Raw genomic sequence first — 12,525 nt, 5'->3', positions numbered from 1 at the left:
TAACTACGTTTGGCAAGTAAAGTTATTACAATTGGGAAATCTCTTTCTTTGCATTCTTGTCATGCTAACAATACCTCTTGACGGCTACTGAACGGTCGTGATGAAACTGTGACTTAATTGCAAGCCTCCCAGTTTGGATTGCCCTTTACTGTCACATCCTCCAAATGTTGGCTTGCAATGCTGTAACCGGATTAACACTTTACAGTTGGTGTCTGACTGCTGACTGTGCTGAACGCTTGCCTACATTTATTGTCTGGTGTGGGAGCGAGGGGGGGGGGGGGTGTTGGGAAGACTAAGGCAGTCCATTAAGCTGCCGGGCATTCTTCGCTCCACGGCCAGCATGGCAAGAGGGCCTGGTACTTGTACATATAGTATCCTGCCTGATTATTTTGGGCTTGTTGCCCTTGCCATGCACTATAGGCTGGATTGAGGACTGTATTCTAGATGGCTACCATTTATTTCTGTACGGTTTATCTGTGTTTTTTTATTTATTTTTGTGCCTACCTTATAGCAATGGCGAATAGAAAGGCTGAGCTCCCGATCCTTCCTGACATCATGCAGCAAAAGATCTTGCACATGCTTAAGCCAATCAAGGATGTAAACAGCCTATTACAGAGATAAAGGGGCTACTGACTGACAGAGATAAGAGATCACTTAGTTGACCCCTCCTAGCGATTGTAAGATGTTCGTCTAATTGTGCGGTTTCAGGTATAACTAATGACAAGCTGATTGTCCCTTGTCTCCTGTCCCTACGACAGGTGAACAAAATAGGGAAGGCAATAGGTCGCCCTACTAGAAAGGACCCTCTTGTCCCATACCAAGTGGATTTATTTATTTTACATTTTTAAAGCGCTCACACAGCCCACAGGCATCAAGGCGCTGTTACAGGAATTGTTTGTTTTTTGGATGCGTAATTGTTATTTTTTTTGTCTTAGTTGCGTATTCATAACGTGCTTAAACACCCAGTGTTTTCTAAGCGCGGACACGGGGCTCGAACCTGTGTTGCTTCGTGTCGTCCTCCTTTCAAGGCATGCACGTTGCAGCTGAGCTATCCTCCTGGGAGGGAGGGGGGGGCAGAGGGGTAGAATTATTTATTACCAGTCAAAGATGTTAGCGGGATTAATGGGGGAGGAGAAGTACATTTTATTCCAGTTATTGAGATCTATGCTCATTAATTAGGAACTGTCTCAGGTGGGGGGTCCTTCTAGTTGGGGGGGTGTATCACTGTCGGAAACAAGTGTTATTTCAGTTGAGGAGAGGGGGAATGGGGAGTTAGATTCTCGGAAAGAAACTGACAAACTCATCTTGAAACCAGGGAGGAGCCTATTAAAAGACCTAGTGTCAAGAGGGCAAAATCATTAAGTGAAGGTCCATGTGGAGGCACTAGTAGAAGTCGGAGCACACCTATAGGGGAAAAGGGCAAAAATAATTATTCTCAAGCCCAATTTCCCCTGCAAAAATGAAATAATATTAAAATGAAGGATTCAAGTATACACACATGCCCACAATATTGTATTCCAAGCATCGTAAAAGATATGGGCAACATGAGCTCAAAGACTGAAGGGCTGTTTTTAGCAATTAAAGAGGCAATAATTAACAGCATGGAAAGCCAATGTATGTTATTGGCTGCTGATCTAAAGGTTCTAAAAGATAAGGTAGCTTCACTGACCCCTGAAATTGATTTTTTCCCCACAACAGTAAATATTCCTAAAGTAGTAAGAAATAATCCAAATACCATATCAGGAGGGAAAAAGCAAAGATGCCCGCGCCCCACGAGAAAAAACGATCCGAGCAAGTTGGAAAATGGTAGAAACCAACCATAAGAACAGGCAGAGAAGGTCCCAGGATTCTTCCTGGAACCCAAATGCTCTCCCACTAACTAGCCCTAATAGATCCCTGAGTGGGAGACACATTTTGCCCCCAGTTCCAGAACAGGACCTGGAAGTCCGACCTGCACTGAATTTAAAAGGGGGTGACCTTTGATAATTATGATCAATGTGCCCCGGCTAACCCCAAATTCCTACGAAGATCAGGAGGCTCTAATGAATAAAACCTCATACTGGTTCAGACACACTAGAGGATGGTTGGCTCTGATCAGAGAAGATGTAGTCAGGTGCATAAGGGCACCTATTCCACAATCTAGTCTTGATTATATACTGGTGTTTTTGAAATCATGGAAACTGGTTGATGGGCTTTTGGGCCTAGATGTTCGATCTTACCCGCCAAAGAATGTTAACATCATGCTCAAATCTGCAGGACAATTTTTATAACAGATACGAGGAGTAGGGACTGGGCACACGGAATGTAACCAAGGAACTCTATTTAGTGGGAGTAAAGAGAGGGGGTTTGCAATGGGGGAGTTGAAAAACAAGGGCAGGTTGCTGTTGTAGATTTAGATTAAAAAGACTAACATCTGATGATCCCAAAAAGGTGGAACCCAAGGTATATATCGTTTTGTATCTTGGAACATAGCGGATCTCGCTAAGTGTCTTGAAGATCCAGAATGGACAGCCTTTATAAGGAGTTTCCAAGTACTCCTATGACAAGAAACATGGCATTAGCACCAATTGCTTTATAGGGTTATCAACCCTATTGAATAGCAGCTAACAAAGTGCCTAAAGAAAGCCGGGTGGCTGTCTTCAGATCTCGATAGACATAACATTGAATGGGTGGTGACATCATTGAAACAGGCCTGTTTGACCTTCAACATCTGACAATTCGAATACATGAAAATGAGGAAGTGTTGTTTAAGGTGTATAACAGACCTGCAGAAAGTGGAGGCATGGATATAATGGAAAGTCTGCACACCCAAGGCGGTGGGGGGGTAGTGATCCCACCGTAAGGGCTGTGATACTGTCACTTTGGTCCCAGGTGGTTTACATTTTCAGATCGAACCTATAAGACAGCTAGAAGGCATCTGGGAATTGTAACAAGATGTTTTAAGCTGTTTCAAGTTACTTTGCTCTCATTTGGGACATGGACTGCATCATAATGGCCTAAGAAAAGCCTGTTATACCCTCAGTTGGGGGCATTTATAGAGGCATGCTTCCTGCACAATCATAAAGCCACCCCCTTGATTGTGGCAATCGCCTTTATTCGTTTCTGCACTATTTATTTCATATTTATTGATTGCAGGGCATGGCGTTATGAATAGAAACACATACAATTGCACAGAGCATAGTTTGAAGCAATCCTGTGGTCAATTGCTGTACAATGGGGAAGTAATAGCATGATGGAAGTAAAACCAGATGGCAGCAATGGACATAAAAGAACATGAATTGGAGAGAATAATGACAATGATAAAATGTGAACATTAAATACATAACATGTTTAATTGTAAATATAACATGTACAATAGGAGAGGGGATGGATCAAAGGGGCTGGGGGACCATGTCCTTACTTAGGGAAGATTTGAATGTAGGGTTAGTGGGGATATTGTTGATATCAGGGGGTGGTGTTCCTGTAAAGAGAAGCAAGGAAAGAATAGGAGTGGACGAATTCCAGGTTCACACTAATTACAGACAGTACCAATTCTGAGTATTGTAAGTCATATTGGAATTTTTGAGGATGTCCCCCCAATGTCCACCTAGTAGGCCTTTCATGGTGTACACAAGTAACTACAATCTCTCACTCACACCTGTGTAGAGTACACACTGGGCCTCATTTCAAGTATGGTGACACAGTAGAAAAAAGGTAGTAACCTGGCAGCAATTCCGTTAGCGCCGCATTACCATACTGCCATACTACATGTTTGGCCGTGAGGTAGAAGATTTTCCTCCAGCACCTTACTGCAAAATATCAGCAAATTCGGTGGAATTGCCACCAGTGCAGTCCTATACACTCCAAAACTGTCCAAGGACCACCCCTTGTAACCTCGAGGGAAATCCACAGGACCAAATGCCGGTAATGATAATTCCATCTGGCAGTATTCCGGTGGATTTACTGCTGGAATACCGCCAAACTAGTAATGAGGCACACTTATATTTACAGGATTTCACCTTTTGTGAGCACACCTCATTCTATACAGATTTCCATTTCAAGTATGCACACTAGATCTAAATGAATTCGTGCAAGCAGGTCAGAAGATGTCTAGCGTGACAGTGTTATTTTCATTTCTCCATCTCCCTTCTGCTTTTATTCAGCAGAGACTGAATCCTCTGCCTGCTCCTCTAGAAAATTGTGCTGATGGCGTTTTCAGGTTTCATGGCATACTATGCTCATTAATCTGAATCAGAGCTTTCCTTTCTTGCCTTAGCTACGGATACATTTGGGGGTTAATGTAATATTATAAGCACAAAAGCAAAACAAAAGAGATGATGGTTGGAAGGTTTAGAATAAATCTTAACCTCTGGCATTGCTCTGGGCAACCCTCCAGACCATCGTTCTTCGCCTGCCAAGCCATTACAAAAGGGGAAACACCAAATGCAAATCAGGCTTGGTCCCACCCCCAAAGGGGTAGTCCAGCCCGAACTGCTAGGTCACATCCCTTCTGCACGAGACCACAAGCATCCCCAGACATGTTTCAGCCTGGTTGGCCGTCATCAGTGAGGAGTAGCTTGGGTGTCCAGGCCCAGCAGGCACGGGACCCACGTCTGGGCATACCCATCCCACTCGGGGTGACAAAAGAAAAACAAAAGAGGTGATGGTTGGAAGGTTTAGAATAAATCTTAACCTCTGGCATTGCTCTGGGCAACCCTCCAGACCATCGTTCTTCGCCTGCCAAGCCATTCAAAAGGGGAAAGACCAAATGCAAATCAGGCTTGGACCCACCCCCAAAGGGGTAGTCCAGCCCGAACTACTAGGTCACATCCCTTCTGCACGAGACCACAAGCATCCCCAGACATGTTTCAGCCTGGTTGGGCGTCATCAGTGAGGAGTAGCTTGGGTCTCTAGGCCCAGCAGGCACGGGACCCACGTCTGGGCATACCCGTACCACTCGGGGTGACAAAAGCAAAACAAAAGAGGTGATGGTTGGAAGGTTTAGAATAAATCTTAACCTCTGCCATTGCTCTGGGGAACCCTCCAGACCATCGTTCTTCGCCTGCTAAGCCATTACAAAAGGGGAAAGACCAAATGCAAATCAGGCTTGGTCCCACCCCCAAAGGGGTAGTCCAGCCCAAACTGCTAGGTCAAATCCCTTCTGCACGAGACCACAAGCATCCCCAGACATGTTTCAGCCTTGTTGGGCATCATCAGTGAGGAGTAGCTTGGGTCTCTAGGCCCAGCAGGCACGGGACTCTGGGTAAGTATCTCGTAACCAGGACTAATGTCTGGCAGATGGACTCCCAGGACCCCCCTTGTTAACTTGCATATTTAAGTAACTTTGGGTCTCACCCTAAGTTACTAGGGGAATCCAGACGTGGACCCCTTGCTCACTATTCTTAGAGAGGCACAGATCCACCCTAATGATGAGGTCCAACCAGGCCGAAACACGTGTCTGGGGTTTCTGTTGGTACTCTTGTTCAGAGAATTGCCTAGCATTTCGGTGCTGGACTGCCCCAGGGCAGGACAAAGAGTGATATGTTTGGGATATTTCTTCTCTGTGAAAGATAGTAAGCTAAAGACTCTGGGTAAGTCTCTCGTAACCAGGACTAATGTCTGGCAGAGGGACTCCCAGGACCCCCCTTGTTAACTTGCATATTTAAGTAACTTTGGGTCTCACCCTAAGTTACTAGGGGAATCCAGACGTGGACCCCTTGCTCACTATTCTTAGAGAGGCACAGATCCACCCTACTGATGAGGTCCAACCAGACCGAAACACGTGTCTGGGGTTTCTGTTGGTACTCTTGTTCAGAGGAGAATTGCCTAGCATTTCGGTGCTGGACTGCCCCAGGGCAGGACAAAGACTGATATGTTTGGGATATTTCTTCTCTGTGAAAGATAGGGTAAGTCTCTCGTAACCAGGACTGATGTCTGGCAGAGGGACTCCCAGGACCCCCCTTGTTAACTTGCATATTATAAGCACGTACACTGTTCCCTTTACCACTGCAGTGGTCTCCCGGCACCAAGGCTTTTACAAAGAATGGTGTATGTGTGTTTCCAAACCTTTCTTGGCCTGTGAAAGGAAGAGGAGCGGTGGTGGGAAGCTGGCAGAAGCAGAAAACATGTAGAACTCGAGGTAAGTAGCTTCGAGAAGCAGGGACTTGGAGATCGTGCTTGCAAACCTCCCAGTTGGATCGAGTCAGTAAAAGGATAGGTGCTGGGGATGGAGTTGTTTTTGGACGTTTTTAGTACTTCACACTATTAGTACTTTTAGTAGGCGGGCTGGTTGCATGAGGGCTCGAGATGTACTCCACCTTGTTATGGTAGTATGAGAGGTCTTGTGGGGCATTGGACGTCATGGCGCATTTTGTCACTGTACGCTTGCATTTTCTCTAGTGGTGGATACAGGGATTTCTAATAAAATAATTCAAATCCTTAGTAGCTTCAGGATCTCCATAGCGCTTCCCAATTCGCCAAATCTCAGAGGGTCTAAGCACTGATGCGGCACCCACAAAGTTGGAAGAACTACACACAAAAGCATGTAACTTGTTTGTATCACTACTTCGGCGCTCAAAACAATTGGCAGTGGTCGTGTTGCAGCAATCTACATTGAACATTGGCAAATGGCAGATAGAGGCACCCTGAGGGCCACAGCCACTGACTGGACTCTTCTATCCATGCTTCAGCAGTCTGATAAGTGCATTATCATCCGTACTTATCAGAATGAATGTGCCTTTTTTTAAAGTGTATTTGCTAGTGAGTGTTCTCATTCTGTTACTCCTCAGTTCCTTCACTCACTGAAGGTAAATTATGTGTACGTCTCGCGTTCGCATCAATTTGCGATACGGGTGAGTTTGTATTGGAATTCTCTTCGTTCTAGTCCATTTAGCTTCGACATCAGTACAATGCCCATAAGAAACGCCCATTTGTTTTGTTCTAGTCTTGGTAGTGGTGGCTCCTCACCTCAAAACGTGTCCAATATTGATGTAAATGAGACTGCATATTTTTGTTTTTACTCGTCAATCTATTCCACGGGTACTTTTATTAAATTACTGGGGTTAATTTAAGGGGTTGTTTAACCACCCCAGACTGTATCTTCAGCTCAGTGAAAAAGTAATTGAGCTCGAGGACGGCGATATGAAAGTAGTGCGCACTTCTCTATAAGCATCTATCCAATTATCGCCCAAAAGGAGGGGGAGAGGCCCTTCCGAGATGGTAACCTAGTTTCATCATTTATCACATTATCTCACAGCATTCAATTATCACATTCATGCAGGCTATAAATGCACGTACATTCACACGTTTCTAATGCTGTGAACTGTGATCTATTTACAGTCTCTGCTGCCATCCATCCTTTGAGGTGTAAATAACACTGCAGCTTACTTGTTTCGGTCCTTGATCTTGACATTTTCAGGACTGTTTTTTTTGTTGAGGTCTTTCCCGTCCTTTTGCCACTTAAATTGAAGAAGTGAACTCTCGGAAATGGCTTCACACTTCAACACAACCTTCGTCCCCTCGGGCTTCGCTGCATCTTTCATTGCCTTCAGTCGTGGGGGTAAAGCTGTAAGGAAGACACATGGATACATGACTATGCAGCCTTTTATCAGAAAGAACAGAGACACTTCGTGATTGCTGATCTAGCCATGCAAAACATAGGCGTCAAAAGGATACAATCCCCGATGTGCACCTATAAATAAACCCCTCATTTTAACAGGCATGATGATGGATGTCCTGCTTGACCTGCTTTTTATGTTCAGTCTAGTACCATCTGTTTCCCCTTTGCAGTTTTCTCCTCATTTGCCTTTCAACATTTCTGTATTCGTTTTCCTGATTGAACCGCTTTTACCTTTTCTGTTAAAATTCCTTCCTGTATTATTTCTTCTTAGACACTTTTTTGCCTCATCAAATGATTGGTTATTGTTTTTTTGGGAATAACACAACAAAGAATCAAGTAAGTCAATTACACGTCATACCCCCTTCCCTTTGCACTAGCCACCTTGTCATGTGCTTGCACAGTAGAATTGTCACAAGGCCAATGTAACTGTTTCTGTACTTTTGTGATTACTATTCCCCCCCTCACCCCCACCTTGTCATGTGCTTGCACAGTAGAATTGTCACAAGGCCAATGTAACTGTTTCTGTACTTTTGTGATTACTATTCCCCCCCCCCCTCACCCCCATCTTGTCTTGTGCTTGCACAGTAGAATTGTCACAAGGCCAATGTAACTGTTTCTGTACTTTTGTGATTACTATTCCCCCCCCCTCACCCCCATCTTGTCTTGTGGCACCTGGAAACACTTGTGCATAAAGGCAATACAAATGTCCAATAAAATAAAATAAATCATAGGAAAACAACGCGTGCTTCAAATTACATGCACACTACACAATCAATGTATTTACCAATGAAATACATCATGCCTTCGTCATATAAAATGAACATCTTATTTCACAAGCAGGATTTCCATCTGGGTTTTTCTAGCTTCAAGTTGAGAAGTAACTTTTCAATGGTTAAAATGTGAGCCTCTGTCACAGTCACATTGCAGACTACCTATCAATGAGACGAACAGGTTGCCTGAGCAAAAAGCCCAACCTAAGTTAAGGCTTTGCTCCCACCCCACTCTTCAGCAGGAGCAGCAACGTGCTCTGAGGCTGGCCTGCCACTCCCATAGGCCTGCTGCTAAGCACAGTGCGCTCCTTGAAAGTGCGGGAAACTACCCACCTAGATGCTTCCTCTGTTAAAATAGCCCAACTTCATATTAAATTCTTCAGATTCTCGACATTCTGATTAGACAGGCCTTTCTCAGGGAGAATCGTCAAGATCTGGTCCTCTCTTTCATTCATAAGCACAGTGTCCAAGACTACCTAATAGCATTCAGGAAAATACAGCACTGAACCCAAGTCTGCAAGGATATCATTTGCTAGATCATCTAGCACTTCTAGCAACTTCCAAACAGCACTGATACCAACAGGAAGCATGAACAATCTCTGCTTGTCCTAAAAGTACAACTGGACTCCCAGACATGCACAACCTCAAACAACTTGCTTGCCGCACCACGGTCGGAATACGTGTGATGACATCAAGTACAACATCCTCTACTGCTATTTAGACAGGCCTCTTGAACATGCTTCCCATCTAGGCAACGCTTGTGCAGGACTACTCATGCACGATAGATGCAGAAAGGCGGTGCCAGGACCGTAATGCCATCTGCCACTACCCTGGTATACTTGACATGTAGTGTCAAGACTGCAGAAATACCTTGGGTTTTGAATTGTAGAATAGTATTTTTAAGTGGTGATTTGCAGTTTAATTTCCATTGGAATCAAATAGGGTTTACTACATGTGAAAATGGCTGCCAGATTCGAGGCATTATGGTAAAGGAGTCAGCGGACGTCGTCGGAGTTCAATCTTTTGTATAAAAGACCCAATGATCAGCCGGGAAACACACTGTATACTTGTAATGCGTTATATGGACAAAGAAGCAGGAACGCAAGAGTATCATTACGGTATGTAATGTGAGGACACATGGGGGAGCGGATATGACAGTAATGTGAGCACCAGGTTAGACGATGTATATGCGGGAGACAGACGGCACTTTGGGAGGTCTTCCTGTTTAGTTATCATTTGTGTGTGCTAACATAACGCAGGGCCATTAGCAGGTAGTGATTTCATTATTTATTCTTTTGACAGAAGATCACGGGAGACATAGTGGCACAATGGGAAGCTGCAGTATTTGAGTTATAGTGAGCATTGTATATGATGGCTTACACAATATGCATGTGGTTACACACTAAGATTACAGCATACATTTTATGCAATTTAAGCTATGTTGGTTGGCACATTGAGGACTAGTCATATCAGGAGATGAGGATTATGGTATGCATGTTTCACACATTATTACGCCATATGCAGATATCCGTTTGTGATAGACACCCACTGGGAGTAAGGGGTTGCACTTGGATGCAGTCACAGCAAGTTGGTAATAACACTGATTGGAATTAGCGGCACCTCACATACAGGATTTTTGCTGAATAGATACTGTTGGAGTTTAGTGAATGAGATTTCAGGGGGGTTTCAAGGGGTTTTGTGTTGATTGGCACTTTTTTATTAGTTTTCAGCCACCTAAAGAGGATCCATTTTGGATCGAAACATATGCACTAATGTGCAGTAATGTGGTGCACAACTAGAGTGTAAAATGTATGGGTCATTGAATTCTACTGAAATTGTTGGATTGGAATAAAGTCATCAATTCATATAATTCAACTGTGAACATTAGACAAATAAAAATATAAAAACATTTGGTGCAAACCTATCAACTGAACATATTATAGGGGTTGACCCGAGAAGCGTAATAATGTTCCATTGAACAGCAGATGAGTCTGCTGTCTCTATTTGAGTTTTGATCACAGACCGGAAGAAACAATTGGGACACAAATGGAAGATGGAATACATTGATGTGCTTTTGGTTTCCTCAATTTAAAATCTGGAAGGACAAAGGTAAGGGGATTGCAGGAAAATGCAACTTGAAAAAAGGGAAACAGGCACTGATATCTAAATGCTCTGTGTCCCTTATCTATATCAAATACATAGTGACATTGGGCCACATTAAAAGTCAGGCGATAGCTGTGCCGGTAAACCCGGCAGGCTGCCGCCAGACTTGCACATTTTTACAGCGCCTGGCTTGCCGGTAACAGCAGTGGATTCTAACCCCTCCAGTCCGGGAAGTCAGGCGCCGGAAAAATTGTATTCCCCATTCCCACTGAGTCCCATAGGACTCAATGGGAATGGGGAACACGGAGGCACCGGCACCGTAAATAACAGTAATAACAGTGCCGGTGCCTCCATTATGGTCTGCTTACCGTGGTCGCTGTGCCCAGCAGTGCATAGTGTGCCGGTCCGGTAACAACAATGCATTTTGAGTGTCTCTGTCAAGTGGAATTGCCATTGTACAGTTAAATATTATTTGAATTACAAGTAGTGATCCTTTTGAGTACTTATATCATTGCAGCATACCATTGCCTAGAAAGAGATCATGCATTTAATGCTGCTGGTGGATAGCATAGTTATAGACCAGATGTTTGTGCAACAAATTGTATGCTGAAATAATTCATTCTATTCAAAGTTCTGTTAAAGTTCAGTACTAGTAAATTTAAACTTTTTATTTTGTATTTACGGTTGAATTTGCTGCCCACTATGGAATTACTTGGATCTTGGCAAAACATTTCTTATGAAGATCGCCGTTGTCGGTTATGTAACACAGAAATAGAAACATGTCATGTATTAACAAACTGCAATCATTGCAGTTTCTTTATTTTCGTGGATATAATAACTTCTTTACTAACATCGCCAATTGCTCCGGCATATGTCCACCATTCTGGGAGCATCATCAATTGTAATCACGGCTGCTGCTTTAAATATTTGGAAAGAATTTTTGAAGAAGTTATAAATTGACATATTGGTGCTCCAATTTTAACATAAAAAAACAAGCTATTTTAATTGATCTCGGAATAAAATGTAATGTAGGGATGTTGATTACTGAATGTGAATTGTATCTTGTTATTTTAATAGCACTATTTGTATACATCATTACAATTATTCTATTGTTATGATTCTATTCCTAATGTGTCTAAAACTTTGTAAGAAAGTAAGTGCACAATTGAAAAAAAAAAGTATTCCTAGTCATAGTTATCTTAAGAATTATGTCAAGTACAAACCCATGCGTTCCTTATGTCTTTCAATGCATAGGCAGAGCCAGGTGTAATGTGGGAGAGAATACTGCTTGGTTAGCCTAATAACATTGGGGCTGTTTACAAAGATTCAAAACTGGTGGGCATAGCCAAGTGGCAACGAGGTTGCTGCATAACCTAGCAGCTCTCTCGGACAGAGATATATTCATCAAATATGGACCCTTAATTTAATTGTAAAATGCTTTTCAAACATACGCATGTTTACTATCTATGGTCACTTACAATTTGACTTACTATAAAGGTGTTCGCCAGCCTCTCAGGTTTAGACGCCTTGGTACTTAAACTATGGTTGACTTGTGCCTCACACTCTCCTTGTCAGCGTCTCCATGAGCGGCACTCCTCAGAGTTCTCAACATCGGAAGCGCAGCAATCATTTTCCACTTTGAAGACTGATGACTAAGGCAAGGTATTCACGGTAGGATATTTGACTTGACGACCAGGCGGCTTAGCGCTGTGCGCTTCATCTCTTTCCCCTTGTGTGTGTTGCCATGTGAATATCAGGCAGCCTGACTGTTTGAGAAGATTTCAATCTTCCATTTGGAATGCTTGATATCCTGTTTCACCGGCCCTCCTGCAGCAATATCGCCTTCACCTTGTTGCAAGCATTTGTCACTCTTCATGTTAATTTCTGAGGAGCCTTTCCAAATGGGTGCAGCCCGTTTCCCTCCTGCATGCTGCTGGCGTACAGCACTGACAAAGGCGTGACCGACTACGTTACACTGTTTTTTTTCCTCTCTTAAGCTGGGCCTACTCACTATTGGCACCCAGTCTCCATAGACGATATTGCCACTACATTTCT

At 43.4% G+C, this 12,525-nt stretch overlaps 1 protein-coding gene across 9 annotated transcripts in view; it reads right to left on the bottom strand.

Annotated features, from left to right (window-relative positions):
* Positions 1–12,525, bottom strand: part of NRG1 (neuregulin 1) — a 2,309,699-nt gene that overhangs the window by 609,030 nt on the left and 1,688,144 nt on the right. For all 9 annotated transcript variants that reach the window (XM_069626364.1, XM_069626365.1, XM_069626367.1 and 6 more), the window contains one exon: positions 7,366–7,543. In XM_069626364.1, coding sequence (XP_069482465.1) covers positions 7,366–7,543 — 178 coding nt within the window. The remainder of the gene's footprint in view (positions 1–7,365; positions 7,544–12,525) is intronic.

This window comes from Ambystoma mexicanum, chromosome 6p (assembly GCF_040938575.1).
Source record: "Ambystoma mexicanum isolate Mex_15411 chromosome 6p, UKY_AmexF1_1, whole genome shotgun sequence".
Taxonomy (NCBI): Eukaryota; Metazoa; Chordata; class Amphibia; order Caudata; family Ambystomatidae; genus Ambystoma; species Ambystoma mexicanum.
Note: the sequence above shows the minus strand (reverse complement) of the source record. Positions and strands in the feature narration are given on the sequence as shown.